This window comes from Rana temporaria, chromosome 1 (genome assembly GCF_905171775.1).
Source record: "Rana temporaria chromosome 1, aRanTem1.1, whole genome shotgun sequence".
NCBI lineage: Eukaryota > Metazoa > Chordata > Amphibia > Anura > Ranidae > Rana > Rana temporaria.
The window spans coordinates 628,074,144-628,095,447 of NC_053489.1; the positions used below are offsets into that span (position 1 = coordinate 628,074,144).

The 21,304-nt window shown below is 43.8% G+C and overlaps 1 protein-coding gene across 7 annotated transcripts in view; it reads left to right on the forward strand.

Moving 5' to 3' along the window:
* Positions 1–21,304, forward strand: part of ABLIM2 (actin binding LIM protein family member 2) — a 278,087-nt gene that overhangs the window by 107,322 nt on the left and 149,461 nt on the right. For all 7 annotated transcript variants that reach the window (XM_040335371.1, XM_040335372.1, XM_040335370.1 and 4 more), the window contains exons 3-4: positions 11,036–11,219; positions 12,209–12,324. In XM_040335371.1, the coding sequence (XP_040191305.1) occupies positions 11,036–11,219; positions 12,209–12,324 (300 nt within the window). The remainder of the gene's footprint in view (positions 1–11,035; positions 11,220–12,208; positions 12,325–21,304) is intronic.

Below are 21,304 nucleotides of genomic sequence, written 5' to 3' on the forward strand. Positions count from 1 at the left end.
TTGGAAACCAACAAAAATGCACTGAAAGTGTGCTGCTGAACAGTGGGGTGCCTGAACTGATATAACTCTATATGTGACGGCTATCACAATACAGTATACAGACACCAATATATAAACATACACAGATTGCAACAAGTGCTATTAAAAAACAAACAGTATGAACCCGGTGGTGGTTCCAATAATAGTCCAGCAAGAGTTATATATGGAAATGAAAATAAAAATAACTAAATAGGCCAAAAATGAATAATAGCCAAAAAACACAGTTACATGGATATCACATGCAGTGATATTGCATAATACCAGTCCACCCTGTGATCTGCGCAGGAAAATGTTTTATGGAGAAAGATGCAGATAGCTGGCAGCCTGTAAGGAACAATTGTATATAGTGTCTATGAATTTCCAAAAGGAGATAGTGTGAGAATGTAGAACTCTTGATGAGGCAATTGGAGTCCAGTAAAGGGATCTGGCTGGTGAAAAAGAGGTGCTCCTATATCACACTCCGACGTGCTCCCGGTTGCTCCCCTCCAGGTTCCCCACTCACCAGATAAAGGTCCCCTCTTGGGGTAACAAGCACGTATTGCCGGGTCTTATAGACGTTCCTCTGCTCCAATTTTTCCTCCTTCCTTCAAATGGATTTCAGGCTTCCAATGCTTCCACGGCTTTGCTGCCTTAATTCCTCAAAGGGAACAAAACCAGGGGCTCCAATAGTGTGATAAAGTATGACCAGAGAATGTAGTCAAAAATTCTAAAGTATTTATTTAAAATAAACAATATGACATAACCTGCAGTGAGACTGGCTGCTGCAGCAGGTGTACCTATGCCAGAGTCCACATGTAGCTCCGATAACGGAGTGTGCAGGGAAAAAAGACACTAAATAAAAATATGCAAGTTAAAAACTAGTATGAAATAAAAAGGGGGGGCCGTTGTCTGCAAAGTAACGGCTCAAGTGGCTGCTAGTAGCCGGCGTTAGGTACCGTCACCTGGCTAGTATGCACGACAGCGTGTGCTGTCTAGGTGTATGGCTTGCGTTCCAGCCGAACCACCCGACGTTCACCCGGAAGTGACGTAGCACGTGACGCAGCCTGACGTACGTTTCGAATTTCTGATTCGTCCTCGGAGGCTTGTCAGTGTCACGTCAGCTCATCGAATTTATGGGAGTCGCCGGGCCGCTACGATCCTCCCACCCCTAGGGGCTAAGCCAGTAGTATTACCCTAAAGGACGCCACTATTGTGAGTACAATACTGGGTATACCCTGGGACTTGTAAATCTGCGGCACGGCGTGTCCCATAAAAGGAACTTAACTAAACATAACAAAAGCATAATAAAGTAACATATATGTTTTAAAACCAACTGACACAGCTGATAACATCTGCTACAGTAAGAGAAATACCATTGTGGTAAGATCAGGTCTGTCCCATAGGGTCATAAGTGGGGATATGTTCAGGTTATAAGGGGTGATATTGAGAGATATAAAATCATAATGTTAGTATAGAGAAGAGGGTCATTTAAGGAAGATTGGTAGATACCCCTCTACTTGATCATAAAGTCATAAGTTACCATAGTGTACAAAAAACTAAAATGTACAAAAAAAACTCCCAGGCTAATGTGGAAGAGTTAATGAGTTATGTTTAGATGTTACCAGGGAACTAGCAAAGATCCATATATACTCATGGATACGGTCTCTAAATACAAAGTGACTAGTGTGCACACCTCAAATGTGTGAAGAAATATTGAAATAGGTATAACCGTATATAGAATGTGTATATAATCCTAGTGGTAAATACCACATGGTATAAGGATTGAATAAAATATAAGTGTACATTATAAATGTGGCCGGAAGGGGCTATGTGTTACCTCTATGTATCCAGCTTTAGAATCATATATAGTATGTTGCTGACATGTAGAATACATGACAGCCATATTCTATGTGTGCACAAACCTAAGAAATAATAATACGGGCATAGAGAGCCCTACGTGGATAAATCTCTAAGTGGCCTGGTACCCCAGAAACGGGAATAGGCACTCCCGTGAGTATGTGAAAGTATGGCCTCTAAGGGCGTGAGCATAGTGGTCATGCTACATGTGCAAACAGTAATATCTATAAAAGAAGAGTGTGAAAACTGTTAATCATGAAAGGGGAAAAGAGATATGACATAAGTAAATGTCCCAGAAGACAGCTGATATCTATAAAGTTGTCCCAAAAGACAGCTGGTTATTGTGGAAGATAAGGGAACAACTATCAAGTATGGTTGGGGGATATGACATGTATATATATAAGTGCCCCAGAAGGCAGCTGAGGGTTATGGGTTAGCTAGGAAACAATTTAGATCTATGTCTACATTGAGCCCATGTGGCACCAATGTTCCCAATCGGTATATCCAGCTCGTTTCGTTTTGCGAGACGGCTATTTCTTTATTCCCTCCCCTCCAGTTGTCTTTAATGCTGTCTATACCATAGAATATAAGGCCTGAGGGGTCCTTCTGGTGGAACTGTTCAAAGTGCCTGTACAGATGATGTTTAGAGGACCCTTTCCTAATCAGGTTAATGTGTTCTCTTATCCTGATACGCAGCTCTCTGGTGGTTCTACCTATATACTGCAAATGGCAAGGGCATTCGATGGCATATGTAACATGGGTGGTGTTACATGTGATAAGGTTTCGGATCTTATATACTTTCTGGTCATTTCTGGATCTAAACTCGGTTTTTCTCCGGGGTTGGGGTTTACTGGCTCTGCATGCTAAGCATCTTTGACACTTAAAAAACCCTTTAAGGTCTGGACATATCTCAACTTGTTTAGGGGGGTTGATGACATTGTGTACCAAGTGATGTCTAAGGGTAGGTGCCTTCCTGTAAATGAATGAAGGTCTGTTGGGAAGAATTTTTGATAGTGTACAGTCCTCCTTCAGGATGGGCCAATACTTTTTAAGGATATGTTCAAATTCCTTATATTGGGAATTGAACCCTGTAATGAAAGAGCACTGGTTTCGGCCTTGACCTACTGGTGTTTTCTGCTTAAAGCGGGGGTTCACCCTTAGAGGGCACTTTTCCCCCTTAGATTCCTGCTCGTTTTTACTAGGGGAATCGGCTATTTATTTTAAAATATGTGCAGTACTTACCCGTTTACGAGATGCATCCTCTCCGTCGCTTCCGGGTATGGGCTTCGGGAATGGGCGTTCCTTCTTGATTGACAGTCTTCCGAGAGGCTTCCGACGGTCGCATCCATCGCGTCACGATTTTCCGAAAGAAGCCGAACGTCGGTGCGCAGGCGCAGTATAGAGCCGCACCGACGTTCGGCTTCTTTCGGCTACGAGTGACGCGATGGATGCGACCGTCGGAAGCCTCTCGGAAGACTGTCAATCAAGAAGGAACGCCCGCTCCCGAAGACCCATACCCGGAAGCGACGGAAGAAGATGCAGCTCGAAAACGGGTAAGTACAGCTCATATTTTACTACAAATAGCCGATTCCCCTAGACCGAACGAGCAGGAACCTTATGGGAGAAAAAAAAAAATTTCATAAATGGGTGAACTCCCGCTTTAAGAAGGTCTTTGCCATCTCTTTGAGAAATTTGAGTTTGTAATTTTTCCAGGCTTTCAGGTGCATACCCCTTTTCTTTGAATCTGCCCACAATGGTTTGGGCTTGCCTGTTGTAATCATCGTCCGAGTCACAATTCCTTCTGAGCCTAAGCAGTTGTCCTTTCGGAATATTGGCCTTCCATTTCGGATGGTGGCAGCTGTTCATAGGGATGTATCCATTTCTATCGGACTCCTTGAAGAATGCAGCAGCACACTTTCAGTGCATTTTTGTTGGTTTCCAACATCTAGATACACCTATTTCATAGCACTTCCAGTGTAGCTGATGACCTTTGAGCTCATGGTCCCTCAGTCCTCTGGCATAGACCTCAGTTAGTCCAGTGTGTATTGTACTCAGTGGAGCATCCATTACCCACATTTGGTCTAGGTAGACCCACACCGAGCTTCGTCTGTAGCCTCCCTGGTGGTATGGTTATGTCAGATTTTTGCGTCTCAAAGCGGTACATTGTTTTACATAGAAATTTGGCGTTTTATATTGTAGACCTGTAATTCTTAGTAATAACACACTTAAATCTGTCCAAACAAGAGTCTAGTAGAAATCCTGGGTACGATAAAGTTTAAAACACAAATTCACGTGTTTTACTTGGTGCTCAGACGTTTCTTGTAGTTGGCCAGCAGGTTTGCACACAACTCAGGAGGGATTTTGTCCCACTCCTCTTTGAAGATCCACCAAGTCATTAAGGTTTTGAGGCTGATGTTTGGTAACTCGAACCATCAGCTCCCTCCACATATTTTCTATAGGATTAAGGTCTGGAGACTGGCAAGGCCACTCCAGAACCTTAACGTGCTTCTTCTTGAGCCACTTCTGAAGATGTCCTGTCCCTTTAGCAGAAAAACACCCCCCAAAGCATAATGTGTCTACCACCATGTTTGACTGTAAGAATAGTGTTCTTGGGGTCATAGGCAACATTCTTCCGCCTACAAACACAGCGAGTTGAGTTGATGCCAAAGAGCTCAATTTTGGTCTCATCTGATCACAACACTTTCACCCAGTTCTCCTCTGAAGTTTTAAAATGAACATCTGAATGATTCAGACGGGCCAGTACATGTGCTTTCCTTGAGCAGGGGGACCTTGCGGGCGCAGCAGGATTTCAGTTCTTCATGGCGTAGTGTGTTACCAATTGTTTTCTTGGTGACTATGGTCCCAGCTGCCTTGAGATCATTGTCAAGATTCTCCCTTGTAGTTCCTTACCATTCTGATGATCATTGAAACTCCACAAGGTGAGATCTTGCATGAAGCCCCAGACCGAGGGAGATTGACAGTTATTTTGTGTTTCTTCCATTAGTGAATAATCGCACCAAATGTTGTCACCCTCTCACCAAGCTGCTTGGCAATGGCCTTGTAGCCCATTCCAGCCTTGTGTAGGTCTACAATCTTGCCCCTGACATCCTTTGACAACTCTTTGGTCTTGGCCATGGTGGAGAGATTGGAAACTGATTGATTGCTTCTGTGGACAAGTGTCTTTTATACAGGTAACAAGCTGAGATTAGGAGCACTCCCTTTAAGAGAGTGCTCCTAATCTCAGGTTGTTACCTGTATAGAAAACATTTGGGAGCCAGAAATCTTGCTGACTGATTATTTCACTCATTAAAATGCAAATCAATTTATAGCTTTTGTGAAATGTGTTTTTCTGGATATTTTTGTTGTTATTCTTTATCTCACTGTTAAAATAAACCTGCCATTAATATTACAGACTGATCATTTCTGTGTCAGTGGGGAAATGTACAAAATCAGCAGGGGAGCAAATACATTTTTCCCTCACTGTATATATATATATATACATACAATGGAACCTCAGGTTGCGAGTAACGCAGTTAACGAGGGTTTCGCAAAACGAGCACTGGATTTTGAAATATCCTAACTCGGTTTGGGAGTGTTGTCTCGCAAAACTAGCATGATTCAGGCCAAAGCGGTGTGCAGTACCGCGTTTGGCCTGAGGTGGGGGAGAGCTGTTCGTAAATGCTTAAAAAAATAAAATAAAATACTCCGTTCCCGAGCATTTCCGACGTTTGCCGAGGTCTTCCAAGCTGTCCGGGGGTTTCCGAGGCTCTCCCTACCAATGGCCACATGCGGTATTGCATGCCATTGAAGTAAATGCGTAACTAATTATTTTCGTTTCCATTGACTTCAATGGGGAAACTCGCTTTGATATGTGAGTTCTTTGGATTACGAGCATTCTCCTGGAACGGATTATGCTTGTAATCCCAGGTTCCACTATATATATATATATATATATATATATATATATATATATATATATATATATATATATATATATATATATATATATATATATATATACCATACACACACACACACAGCATGATAAAATGTATAAATAAGGTCAATTTCAGTAGTACTGCCATAGTGACAAAAATGAACTGGGTATAAACAAGCATGCACACTATCCCTGCAGTCAGTCCCAGGAGCTTACAATTGCATGATCCTCCTATCACCATATGTACATACACTCTAGCTTTTCTTTGGGTTGTGTAATGAAATCCTTTGCAGAGTGGAGAATTGAGACTAGGATTTCGGCATGGTAGCAGTGCTAACCACTGAGCCAACGTACATGTTTCTTGCCTGATTGTGGAAACGCAATATCCCTTTGGATACAAAATATTTTGCTGGCAGGTAGATCCAGTGTTTATATGGATCCATTCCCAGTGAAAGGGAATTTCAGATTATTTCACATTATCATTCTGATCATTGTCCAGAATTCAGAAATACTGGGGTGGGTCAGACTCTGTCTGGAAACAAATTTATAAATTCAGACTCGACCTGTGTGGGAGATTCAGGTCACTTCCCAAGCAGCTGCACAGCAAAATGTACATGAAAACCATCTCTGTGCGTGTAATGTTCTCCACCTAAAACCATCTTTATTAACCACTTGAGACCCGTGCTGTAGACGAAAGACGTCCACAGCGCGGCTCTCAACTGCCGGGTGGACGTCCCTGGACGTCCATTTATGTGCATTCCCCGTGCGCGCCGCTTCTTATGTCCTGTACACACAACCGGTTTTCCTGACATGCCAAAACCCAACGTTTTTCCCAACGTGATTCCTCTCAAGCCTGCCTTGCATACACACGTTCAGTCAAAAAAACGCTTGACCAAAGTGCAGTGACGTTCATCATGTACAACGGCACTATAAAGGGGACATTCATTTCATTCAAATGGTGCCACCCTTTGTGCTGCTTTTGCTGATCCTCGTTTTAGTAAAAGTTTGGTGAGAGATTTTTTTGCGCTTTTCACTCTTTGTGTTTTTCAGTCTGTTACGGCGTGATGAATGTGATATCTCCATTACAAACGCTAGTTTTACCAGAACGAGCGCTCCCGTCTTACACTTGATTCTGAGCATGCACGTTTTTCCCCCTTGGAAAAGCATACACACGACCGTTTTTTCGCGACGAGAAAAAGGCTGACGGGAAACACAACGGGAAAAAATAGAGCAGGTTCTAATTTTTTTGCGGGCAGTTTTCTCATTGGAAAAACTGCTATGGAGCGTATACACAAACGTTTTTCCCGACCAATCTAAAAAATGGCAGTTTTCTTGTCAGGAAAACCGGTCGTGTGTACGAGTCACATCAGTCGCATCAGTGTCTTTATTGCTAGGATCACTTGGGTATTTTTGCACATGGATAGAAAGCTGTCCTTAAACATCCTATCCAATGTATTCCTGCATTCCTCTTAATTGTTTCTTCCCATTATTGGGTTTCTACTCCTTATGATGTTTGATTATTTACAAGCCCTATCCCCTTTCTCTCTTTTGGGATTTCTTAACTTCCTCATCTACAGGAATCAGTCTCAAATATTTTAGTAGTTTGTTCTTCATAGCATGGCACAGGTATGGCATATGGTATCCCTGTTTCCATCTATTATTTTATTCCCCTCAGTGGAATTCCCCTATATTTTCAATGAAAACAATCAGTGCCGTATATTCAGGCAGTTTCCTACAGCAGGGTTCTAAATTTTCCTTTTTCGGTACTTCACATCCCATCCTATTGCTCACCTCAGGCCTCGTGCACACGATAGGTTAAACAGAGGACAACAGTCTGATGGGCCGTTTTCATAGGTCAAAACCGTTCGTGTGTGGGCCCCATAGGTAATTTAACCATCGGTTAAAAAAAAGCCAACTTGCGTTAAATTTAATTGATGGATTCCTAACCGATAGGTCAAAACCGATCGTTAGTAGGCACAACCATCGGTTAAAAATCCACGCATGCTCAGAATCAAGTCGACGCATGCTTGGAAGCATTGAACTTCATTTTTTTCAGCACGTCGTTGTGTTTTACGTCACCGCGTTCTGACGCGATCGGTTATTTAACCGATGGTGTGTGGGCGCGACGGACCATCAGTCAGCTTCATCGGTTAACCGATGACATCGGTCCTTCAGACCGTTCTTATCAGATGGACTGATCGTGTGTACGAGGCTTAAGGGAGTCCATGGGATAATCTGGAATCCATTTTCCCGTAGTTATTAATAATATTGCTGGCCTTTCCCTTCTCTCACTCTGAGAATATTACCCCTCCAGACTTTTTTTCAAGCTGTCCATTTTCATCTCCTCAGATAATAATTTATCTGTTTGGCAGTTGCGTTTAACAGCGTTTCTTTGAAAGCAAAAAAATAGGTTCAGACGCAGAAGATTTCCACATTTCAGATGCCAAACCTGTGTTTAGCAGCGTTTCGTTTATATAGGCGTTTTTCGTTTTTGGCCATTTACGCAGCAAAACGCCTCTAAACGCGGCATTTAAACGTGGCAAAACTGACGTTTTAAATGTGAGTTACTATCTGTCAAGTTTAATCATTTAGGAGCAGTTGTAAAAAACGTCCTGTGTACATGGAGCCTTACTTAATTTAGACAAAGAAAAAAAAACATTTAGAAGGGAAATCTAAGGAAAAGGTAAGTGAACCAACAATGCACTAGCTTAAAGGAACCTATTTAGAAAATAAAAAACTAACCTTTACAACCCCTTTAATGTACACGGGACGTTTTAAAACCTCTCCTGAACGGTATAACTTGAGAGATAGTAACCGGCGTTTAAAAAAGTCAGTTTTTTCACGCTTACATGCCAAGTTTTGCCAAGTATAGCTGCGTTTGCATTTTTTTTTTTCAAATAGTCAAAAATGAAAAACGCCCGTAGACGAAACGCAGCTAAACACGAATTACCGTGTTCACACGCATTTACAAGCTGTTACAGGTATTTGGATTTCAAATGCCTCTAAACATCCGTCCTGAACGCATTTTTTTTTACTTTCCAAAAAATGCTTCTAAAATGCCCAAAAAAACGACTATAAATCACCCTGTGTACATGTACTGATAAGATAACAGAGGAGAGTTCAGGGGCAGCTAAAAAAAAAACACCTGGCAAAAATCTGGCTGGCAAAAATCTACCTTCTTATTCTTGAGACAACTCATCACAATAGTCACAGGGCAAACAGAGGGGAGAATCTTTCCAGAAATGAAACTTGGCAGGGGAGCTAATCTTTCCCAACTCCATCTAAAACCAAAATAAGGTTTTGCTTTTAGGTATACTTTAATGTTACTGAGATGTATTTGCTCTTGGATCATAATTACACTACCTTAAAGGGTTTGTAAAGGTAAAAGATTTTTTCCCTAAATAGCTTCCTTAACCTTAGTGCAGTCCTCCTTCACTAACCTCATCCTTCCATTTTGCTTTTAAATGTCCTTATTTCTTCTGAGAAATCCTCACTTCCTGTTCTTCTGTCTGTAACTCCACACAGTAATGCAAGGCTTTCTCCCTGGTGTGGAGAAAGCCTCTTGAGGGGGCGAGTAGGCAAGTCAGGACGCTCTCTACTTTGCAGATAGAGAAAGGAGCTGTGTGTTAGTGGGCGTCCTGACACTCCTGCTCGCCCCCTCCTCCCCTCAAGAGGCTTTCTCCACACCAGGGAGAGCCTTGCATTACTGTGTGGAGTTACAGACAGAAGAACAGGAAGTGAGGATTTCTCAGAAGAAATAAGGACATTTAAAAGCAAAATCGAACGATGAGGTAAGTAAAGGAGGACTGCACTAAGGTAAAGGAAGCTATTTAGGGAATTTTTTTTCCACCTTTACAACCCCTTTAACCACTTAACGCCTGCCGCACGCCTATTTACGTCCACAGAATGGCACGTACAGGCAGAAGGACGTATATATACGTCCCTGCCTTCTAGCGGGTCGGGGGTCCGATCAGGACCCCCTCCGCTGCGTGCGGCGGGCGGCTTACCTCGGGGAACGATCCGTCTTGAGGGGGCGGCTGTTCGTTTCTGTCCACCCCCTCGTGATCGCTCTCGGCCAATCCCGTCGTGTCCCGCCGTGTCACTTCCTCTGCCTGTAAAATGTAAACACTGGCAGAGGAAGTGATGCAGCTCTCCTCTCGGCGGTATTTTCAAACCGCCGAGAGGAGAGAAGACATCACAGTAAGTCGCACCAACACTACACTGACACCACACACATAGGCACATTAACCCCTTCAGATCAGCCCCCTGTCACACTGTCACTGAATGCAGTGATCATATATGTACTGATCACTGCATTTAGTGTCAGTGTGACAGTTAGTGTGACAGGCAGTTAGTGTTAGGTTCAGGGTAGCCCCGTACCCCCCCTAATAAAGTTTTAACCCCTTGATCACCGCCCTAGTTAACCCTTTCACCCCCTATTGCCAGTGTCACTAAGCGATCATTTTTCTGATCGCTGTATTGGTGTCACTTTTGCCGCTAGGTAGCTAAAAAAAATTTTATTGCGATTTTTTTTTTTACTAAAGACATGTGGCTGAATAAATTTTTTTTTTTTTTCAAAAATGTCGCTCTATTTTTATTTTTAGCGCAAAAAATAAAAATCGCAGAGGCGATCAAATACCATCAAAATAAAGCTCTATTTGTGGGGAAGAAAAGGACGTACATTTTGTTTGGGAGCCACGTCGCACGACCGAGCTATTGTCTGTTAAAGCGACGCAGTGCCGAATTGTAAAAACGCCTCTGGGCATTTAGCAGCATATTGGTCCGGGGCTTAAGTGGTTAATTTTGCTTATATGTTTCTTTTCAAGGTAGACTTTTACAAACACTTACAATAGGTAATATACATAAATAACAGGTAATATCGAACAATAAGTGCCAGTGATGTGCTGTAATCTATGGCCGCCAGTCTGAATTGAGTTTACGGACCATGCACAGATTTGATGTGACAGATTATCACAATGTACTGTCGCCTGGGTTGTATTGGTGCCATCTTTACATGCCATTTAACCTAAGTGCAGCCAGGATAACCTTCACTTTGATTTTTACTGTTTACTGCACTTGGATACCTGTGCTTAGATTTCCACGCTGAAGCTGTGGCTAGATTGAGGTGTTTCTTTTTAATCTCCTTCCATAGATTGCTGTGGATCTGAATTTGATTTGAAATGTTTTGTTCGGGAAGTAATGTTATTATTTCTTTTCTTTCAGTCTGCGGATGTGACCTGGCCCAGGGAGGATTCTTTGTGCGTCAAGGAGATTACGTTTGTACTCAGGACTATCAGAGGCTGTATGGCACCAGATGCTTCAGCTGCGATGAGTTCATTGAAGGGGAGGTGGTCTCTGCGCTGGGAAAAACCTATCATCCTCGTTGTTTTGTATGCGCTGTGTGCAAGTAAGTAAGGGGCTGCTTCCCTTCATCAGGCTTAATCACAAGATGTACGACTTAAAGAGTATGCTCAGAATTAACCGAAAGCAAAGTTTTACTGTTAAACTCAACTGGCCTTAAAAGTTTTAGGATCAAGACAGTGTCCATGGTGCCTACAAGATCCTCTGTTGGCCTTCGCATTGATCCATTTATCTCTCCAGATCTTCCCTATAATATATGATTATGGCAGTACATGGGGCCTTGGTTTCTACCAAGTCAACGTTAAGCCCCACACATAGGTGTGCGCAGCCTATTGCATTAGAGTGCGCACCCTAAAGCTCAAACACACACACACTACCGATCACTCACTGTATTCATTCAGAAAGGGAAGGGGGTCAGTAAATTACTTATTTACTGGCCCCCTTCCCCCGTTCACCCTAAAACATCAAGCATCAGCTGCCAGGAGAGGAGGGAAGCCAGCAGCCAGTGCGGGGGGAAGGGGGGGTGGGCAGTAGGGGGCATCTGTGCTACACAGGGTGATTAGGGTGTGTCTGGTCACACCTGGCACAACCTGTGCGCAGCGCCTATGGCCCCACACATTCCTGGTACTAAGTCCTTCAGTGAGTAGTGGAGGCTCAAGGTGCCTGCACTTCAGCAGTGCTTTTGCCTTAGAAACCTTTTAGGCTTAGAAACCTTTAAGTCTAAAGGAGGTCGTAAGAAGATTCTACTACCAGATTGTAATGCATATGGCCATCTTACAAATTACTATGCACTGCAAAGGCCAACCTAAATGTTTATTACTATTTACAACAAACCAATTAGCCCTTCACTCTTCCTAGTTCTTGATAAATATAACGGAGTTCATATAATCATATTGTAACTTTTGTCTGGCTTCGGGTTTACTGTTCCCTTTATTGAATTTCTATGACCATCTAAAATGTATTTCAATTTGTGTTGTCCTAGTAATTACATTTCTGGAAGTTTCTTTGTTAATGTAAAATTCCTTTGTATCTTAGAAACCCGTTTCCTCCTGGTGATCGTGTGACTTTTAATGGAAAGGAGTGCATATGCCAAAAATGTACCATCTCACCCACTGTCAGTAACAGTAATCTCTCTATCCAGTCTCTCAGAAGTAAGTTATTTTTTCCTTTTTTTACACTTAATACTATTGTGACATCAGCATTTAAGAGAATTTCTATTCCAAAAGACTCAGGGAGATACATTTTGTACTATTGACATGACACACCACCTAACATAGTCCACCTTGAAAATAGCCATTCCTCTTTTTTCCGCTTCTGTTACATAGGAGAAGATGACAGCCACAAACACAGATAGACACTAGGTTGCCCTAAACACATATTAATGTTATGCAGTGACAGCTGATGGTAATTTTTTTTTTTTTTTTGGGGGGGGGGGGGGGTCGGCGGCAAACATTGCAACCCCACACACACACACACCATTGCTACAATGTAAAGTAGTGAGTGTACAGCTTGTATAACAGTGTAAACTTGTTATCCCCTCAAAATAACTCAACACACAGCCATTATAGTCTAAACCGCCGGTAACTAAAGTGAGTACACCCCTAAGTGTTCGTGTTACAAAGTCTCAGGTGTGAATGGGGAGCAGGTGTGTTAAATCAGGTGTTATCGCTCTCAAGCTCTCATACTGGTCACTGGAAGTTCAACATGGGACCCCATGGCAAAGAACTCTCTGAGGATCTGAAAACAAGAATTGTTGCTCTACATAAAGATGGCCTAGGCCAGGGGTAGGAAACCTCGGCCCTCAGGCTGTTTTGAAACTACAAGTCCCATGAGACATTGCAAGACCCTGACAATCACAGGCATGACTCCTAGAGCCTTTGTAGACCAAGACCAAACAGACAGGACAGGTTCCACTCAGAATAGGCCTCGCCATGGTCGACCAAAGAAGTTGAGTGCACGTGCTCAGCGTCATATCCAGAGGTTGTCTTTGGGAAATAGACTGATAAATGCTGTGAGCATTGTTGCAGAGGTTGAAGGGGTGGGGGGACAGCCTAGCAGTGCTCAGACCATATGCCACACACTGCATCAAATTGGTCTGTTTTGCTGTCGTCCCAGAAGGAAGCTTCTTCTAAACGTGATGCACAAGAAAGCAAACAGTTTGCAGAAGACAAGCAAACTAAGGACATGGATTACTGGAACTATGTCCTGTGGTCTGATGAGACCAAGATAAACCTATTTGGTTCAGATGGCGTCAAGCGTGTGTGGTGGCCACCAGATGAGTACAAAGACAAGTGTGTTACAGTTAAGCATGGAGGTGGGAGTGTCATGGCCTGGGCCTGCATGAGTGCTGCCGCCACTGGGGAGCTAAAGTTAATTTGAGAAACCATGAATGCCAACATGTACTGTGACATACTGAAGCAGAGCATAATCCTTCCCTTGGGAGACTGGGCCGCAGGGCAGTATTCCAACATAAAAACGACCCCAAATACACCTCCAAGACGACCACTGCCTTGAGCTGAGGGTAAAGGCGATGACCTGAACTCTATTGAGCATCTGTGGGGCATCTTCAAATGAAAGGTGGAGGAGCGCAAGGTCTCTAACATCCTCCAGCTCTGTGATGTCATCATGGAGGAGTGGAAGAGGACTCCAGTGGCAACCTGTGAAGCTCTGGTGAACTCCATGCCCAGGAGGGTTAAGGCAGTGCTGGAAAATAATGGTGGCCACACAAACTATTGACACTTTGGGCCCAATTTGGACATTTTCACTTAGGGGTGTACTCACTTTTGTTGCCAGCGGTTTAGACATTAATGGCTGTGTGTTGAGTAATTTTGAGGGGACAGCAAATTTACTCTGTTATACAAGCTGTACACTCACTACGCTACATTGTAGAAAAGTGTAATTTCTTTAGTGTTGTCACATGAAAAGATACAATAAAATATTTACAAAAATGTGAGGGGTGTACTCACTTTTGTGAGATACTGTATGTAAGTTGCTTATGGTTACAACACTATTACTGTATACTCTATGCTTACTCAGATGTAAAAGCCGTGCACCATATGTGTGACATGGTAACATTGAAGATGCATGTGTTTAGGAGAATTCACCAATACATGGAATTTTAAAGTGAAACTCCTCCTCTGGTATGTATTTAGCAGGGACCCCATGCCAAAAAATGGCGAGCAACGGGAACTGTTTTTGTGATCCTAACATTTGAATATTATAATAATGTGTAAATCAATTTAAATTACACTTTACATACTGTGTATTCAGTCCTTGACTTTAAGTAGCTTACAGTATAAGGGGCCAAATCCTCAAAAGAGATACGACGGAGTAACTGCTGTTACTCCGTCGTATCCCTGGTCCTAACTATGGAACTGATCCACAGAATCAGTTTTCCATAGTTAGGCAGAAGATCCGGCATGTGTAATTGAATTACACTGCCGGATCTTAGGATGCAGTACCGCATCCGCCGCTGGGGGCATTTCGTGTCGAAATGCCGCCTCGGGTATGCAAATTAGGACTTACGGAGATCCACAAAGCTTTTCTGCTTCGTTTTATTTTGCAAACGCAAAATTAGGGCTGCTTTTACAAGGTGTAAACTGTTTACACCTTGTAAAAACAGACCTTTCTTGCTAGCGACGCGATTTTTTTGTAATTTTAAAAAAAAATGTTGGCGCTGTATCTTTTTTTTACCCAACGCAACTTTATTGTCCCGTCGCGATCCACAAAGCCCGGCGTAATGGAATTTCGTGCTATGCACGTCGGGAAAATGACTTCACGAGCATGCGCAGTACGGCCGGCGCGGGAGCGCACCTCATTTAAATGGGAATCGCCCCCTGGAGAAGAGGAATGCCTTGCGCTGGCCGGATTTAAGTTACACCGCTCAAAATTTCTAGGTAAGTGCTTTGTGGATCGGGCACTTAGGTCGAAATTTTGCGGCGGTGTAACTTAAATAGGAAAAATTACGTTGCGCCGCTTCTTTGTGGATTACCCCCAAGGTCTTTATCTCCCATTCATAAATACACAGGCTAGGGCCCATTTAGAAAGGAGCCAATTAAATGACCACCATGGCCCGGATTCTCGTACGAGTTAGGCCGGCGTATCTCCAGATACGCCGTCGTAACTCTGAGTCCGAGCCGTCGTATCTATGCGCCTGATTCTTAGAATCAGTTACGCATAGATTTGTATTAGATCCGACCGGCGTAAGTCTCTTACGCCGTCGTATCTTAACTGCATATTTACGCTGGCCGCTAGGGGCGTGTACGCTGATTTACGCCTAGAAATATGTAAATCAGCTAGATACGCGAATTCACGAACGTACGCCCGGCCGACGCAGTACAGATACGCCGTTTACATTAGGCTTTTCCTGGCGTAAAGTTACCCCTGCTATATGAGGCGTACCAATGTTAAGTATGGACGTCATTCCCGCGTCAAATTTTGAAAATTTTACGTTGTTTGCGTAAGTCGTTCGCGAATAGGGCTGGGCGTCATTTACGTTCACGTCGAAAGCATTGGCTTCTTGCGGGTTAATTTGGAGCATGCGCACTGGGATACTTTCACGGACGGCACATGCGCCGTTTGTAAAAAAGCGTCATTTACGCAGGGTCACATTAAATTTACATAACACACGCCCACATCTACCACATTTGAATTAGGCGGGCTTACGCCAGTCTATTTACGCTACGCCGCCGCAACTTTGGTTTATAATTACGGCACTTGCCTGTCAAAGTTGCGGAGGCGTAACGTAAATAGGATACGTTACGCCCGCACAAAGATACGCGGTTCTACGTGAATCCGGGCCCATGTCTTTAGTGTGTGGGAAGTAACCCATGCAAGCGCAGTGTCAGCAAGCAAACTCCATGTAAATAGTGTCCTGGTCGGCATTCAAACCGAGGACCCCAGTACTGCAAGGCAGAAGGGCTAACTACTTTGCTGCCCATTTGCTTACTTTATCTAATGGTAGATCCAGCCCTATTGCAGGTTTGATAGTTTGTGATGACATTGGGGTAGATTCAGGTAGCAATTACGCCTGCGTATCCATAGATACGCAGCGTAATTGCTAAGTAGCGCCTGCGTATCGGCTTTCTGTATTCAGAAAGCTCAATACGCCGACTGCAGCCTAAGATATGACTGGCATAAGGCTCTTATGCCGTCGTATCGTAGGCTGCATTCTTACGCTGGCCGCTAGGTGGCGTTCCCGTAGTGGTCAGGGTAGAGTATGCAAATTGCATACTCACGCCGATTCACAACCGTACGCGCGCCCTGCATTCGAATTTTACGTCGTTTGCGTTCGTCGGTTTCTGCGTAAGAGTGCTCATGCTATTAGCAGGCGCTGCCAATGCTAAGTATACCCGTCGTTCCCGCGTCGCGATTTTTGAAAATTACGTTGTTTGTGTAAGTGAATCGTGAATGGCGCTGGACGCCATTTACATTCACGCTAAAGCAAATGACGTCCTTGCGACGTCATTTACCGCAATGCACGTCGGGAAAGTTTCCCGACGGAGCATGCGCAGTACGTTCGGCGCGGGAATGCGCCTAATTTAAATGATCCACGCCCCCTATGGGATCATTTAAATTACGCGCGCTTACGCCGGCCACTTTTACGGAACGCCCCCGCAAATTACGGAGCTACTGCTTCGTGAATGAAGCGTAGCGCAAGTAATTTACGGAGGCGTATCGTAAAAACGGAACGATGCGCCTCCGTAAGAGTGCGCAGCTCTACCTAAATCTACCCCAGTGTCTCCTTCTCACAATACAACATCCCTTGCTGGGCAGTAAAGAAGTGCTGTAAGGCAATGTTTCTGTGTTCGGAGGAGCAGATGTGGAATGACACCGCAGCACAGTGGGTGGTTCACAATTAAGCCATTAAATTTCACATGGAAGAAGGAGCAAAAGCCGCAGCAGTCAGGACTGCATAAGTTGTTATGTTTGAAGACTAAGACATGGGGGGTACTTTTCTTTTATTCAGTGCGGCAATACAAAGCTGTTATTATGAAATAAATCCTGACTCACCCCAGTTTACAGCTGTTTTTTATTAGCGATACCTTGTTAAACCAGACATTTGATTAAGAGGCATATTTTGTTTATCTTTTTATATTGACTTTGTAAAAACAGTTTCCCATGATAAATTACAGTAAAGCCTCGTACATACGTATGGGATTCCCAGCGGTAAACCCGAGGGGAAAACCGAGAACCTACTCAGTAACTTTTTCCCCCTACACACAACTGGGTTTCTCAACAGGAAAACTGCCATGAGAGCTTTGGTCGGGAATCTCGGCCGTGTGTATGCTCCATCGCAGTGTTTCCCATAGGAAAACTGCCGGGTTAAAAACCGCAGGAAGTCCTGGCGGGAAAAAAGAGAGCTGGTTCTCTTTTTTTTTTTTTTTTTGCATTTTTCCTGTCTGGAAAACTGCGATGGAAGCATACACACGGCCGGTTTTCCCGGCCAAAAGCTTGTGTGTACGAGGCTTTAAACATTTGCTTCACAGGATCACTTTAGTATGTAGGCAAGGCAACATTTTCAGATTTTACTTGTGTTACCCACAAGTAGAACAACTTACTGTATTGTAATATGACTACTGAGATATAATGGTGCTCTTTGAGATCCAGTACAGGCATACCCCACTTTTAAAGCGGAGGTTCACCCAAAAATCAACTTTCTGCCATTAGATCCAGCACACTGGTGACACCTGCAGTATGCTGTTTTTCTTTTTGTACTTATCGTTTCATCAGCGTTGTTATCCGGCTCCGAGCGGCAGGGGTCAAGTCTTGGGGGAAAAAGTGTGGGAACTCCCACCCAAGATCCACTCCACTCAAATCCCGTGATAACTCGTGGCAGACCTCTGCAATGTCTCCTGGGAACAATGACAAAAGCTCCCAGGAGACATTGCGGCGTCGAGGAAGTGACGGAATACCCGCACACTACCCGATGAATCCATATACAGGAAGCAGCCAGTAACATAAAGGATCACTAAGGCTGGGCATCGCCGCTTAGTGAAGGATTGGCTCAGGCGGCTCGGCTGCTCTAGTCCTGCAAAGGGAACTGCGTTCCTGCTGTGAAAAAAGTGCAGGAACTCCGTTCCCACGCGTTCCCGCAGGACTTGAGCCCTGCCGAGCGGGGATTTCTGTGGGGAATAGGCGTTCCTAAGCCAAGCGGATTTGATTGACGGGCTGCTAAAGCATGTCACGCCTTCCGAAAATACCCAAAGTGACACTCGAGTGTTTACGGCGCCAGGGCCAGCTGTGTATAGCTGACTGCGCAGGCGCCGTAAACACTCGAGTGTCACTTCGGGTATTTTCGGAAGGCATGACGCGCTTTAGCAGCCCGTCAATCAACTCCGCTTGGCTTAGGAACGCCTATACCCGGAAGGAATCCCCGCTCGGAGCCGGATAACATAGGCTGATAAAACGATAAGTACAAAAAAAAAAAACAGCATACTGCAGATGTCAGCAGTATGCTGGATCTAATGGCAGGAAGTTGATTTTTGGGTGAACCCCCGCTTTAAATACACAATGGAGTCTATTTACTATCGCTGGAGAGTGCAAAATCAGGCTCACTTCTGCATAGGAACCAATGAGCTTCCAGGTTTTATTACCAAGCTTAACCTCCCTGGTGGTATGACTATGTCAGATTTTTGATGCTCAAAGCGGTACAATTGTTTTGCATGTAAATTTGGCGTTTTATATTGTAGGCCTGTAAATCTTAGAAATAATTCACCTAAATATGTCCAAACAAGAGTCTAGTAGACATCCCGGGTATGATAAAGTTTTAAACACAAAATCATAAATTATAATATAATAAATAACTATAAATATTTATAACAAATAATAATAAAAATTATTCAGTAACCAAATCAAAAACACTGACATTTGCTCAGTTGCAGAATTGTCATTACTTTCAGTGTTTGATGACGAATTTCCCCACAAATCGCTATCGCTCAATTCAAGTGAATATATCATTGCTGTTTTCTAGCTGTTTTCTAGCTGGTCTAAAACCACTTTTGACATAAAGGGACAGTTTTTGGTTGCTATGGACAATCTCCAGTTTCCGGGCTGAAAAAAAAATATTTATAATGTAAAAGTGCATGCAGGACACTGGACAGACCACTAGGGACCAAGGGGGTGTGAGAAATATTGTATAGTGTAATCTGTAAGATTACAGTGTACTGTATGTTTACTGTGTTTTTATTTTTTTTAACACTGATCGGAGTGTTCTGGCGGGGGGGAGGCGGTCCCCCTGTCAGAACACAACAGCTCAGCATGCAAGATCCCTGTACTAATGTCAGATCTTTAGTACAGTGGCTCTGACCGGAGCTGACTGTTTTTTTTTCCGTTGAGTCAAATAAAATGAAAAATATTAATGTATACCAGGTTTAACCCTATAGCTTGGGCCTAAGAGGGGGAGGGTGGAGACAAAGTTATGGTTAGAGAACATGTTCCAACCTGTCACAGTGGGGAAAGGCTCAACTTGATTGCTACACTTAGTATGAGTCAACATGTGTTCAGATATGGACGTTTTATTACCCTTGGTCGCAAAATGTTGGAGTGCAAGAGCGAACAGCAAATTAACATCAAGTTGTGTTTGGACCCTTTGTAACGCATTAAGGATGAACCAGATTTATTAAATTCTGTATTTTTAGCTAATAACAACATCACTGTGCTTGAGCCTCCCACCCTATTCATCAGACCTGGCTCCCTGCGACCTCTACCTCTTCCCAAGGATCAAGCCAGTACCCATTTTTTGTTGGTGGAAGATGTGAAAGCCGATGGAGATCTTCCATGAGCCTTTTAGAAAACGATCTGCACAATTCCTTTGAACGTTGGTTGCGTCGTTTGCAGCTGTGCGTCAACTCAAAAGGCAGAATGTGATCATTGTGGATTTTTCTTAATTTATTAAATACAAAGGGCCAGATTCAGGTAGAAGTGCGGCGGCGTAACGTATCGTAGATACGTTACACCGCCGCAAGTTTTCATCGCAAGTGCCTGATTCACAGAGCACTTGCAATGAAAACCTACGCCGGCGGCCTCCGGCGTAAGCCCGAGTAATTCAAAGGGGCATATGCCATTTAAATTAGGGGCGCTCCCGCGCCGGACCTGCTGTGCATGCTCCCTTTTGAATTACCCACCATGCTTTGCGCGAAGTGACATCATTTTTTCTGAACGGCGACGCGCGTAGCGTAATTCCGTATTCCCGGACGGCTTACGCAAACGACGTGAATTTTTACATTTCGACGCGGGAACGACGGCCATACTTTATACAGCACATACGTGTGCTGTGTAAATTTAAGGCACCAAAAACGACGACTAATTTTGCGACGGGAAACTAGACTAGCAGCGACGTAGCGAACGCGAAAAACTGTCGTGGATCGCCGTAACTGCTAATTTGCATACCCGACGCTGGTTTACGATGCAAACTCCCCCCAGCGGCCGCCGCGGTACTGCATCCTAAGATCCGACAGTGTAAAACAATTACACCTGTCGGATCTTAGGGATATCCATGCGTAACTGATTCTATGAATCAGTCGCATAGATACTCTGAGAGATACGACGGAGTATCTGAGATACTCCGTCGTATCTCGGCTGTGAATCTGGCCCATAGTGTGTAAGCACAGTCTCTTTTATTTTTTTCCTTTTTCGTTCAAGTATTTTATAGAATGTCATTGAAATGAAATTTAAACGCTAATGTTAAAATTAGTTAAAATTGGATGAAATTCTTCCTTGACAGTGGTCAAGAACCATAAACCATAAAGAATCATAAAACATAGAAAAATTACGGCAGAAGACCAAGTGGTCCAGCAAGTCTTCCCTTTTTTTTTAACCTCTTAGCGTGCCTCCCGACCCTTTAGGAGGTTTATGACACTGGGAAGTGGGGTATGGCTTAAGATCACGTGACCGCCATGATTGGCTGTAGCGGCGGTCACGTGGTCCGGAAAGCTTTCGCATCGCACGCGCTCTCAACACAGGTGTATTGGCAGCAATTCAGGCAAATATGTGCGCCCCCCCCCCCCCCCCCCCCCCCCCCCCTGACGCTAAGGACGAGGCGCCGAAAGGCCCCATATTTGCGTGTGGCTGGCTCGAAGGGGTAATATTTATACATGTTTTTGTTTTTTTACCGTTTTTGATCTATGTTTG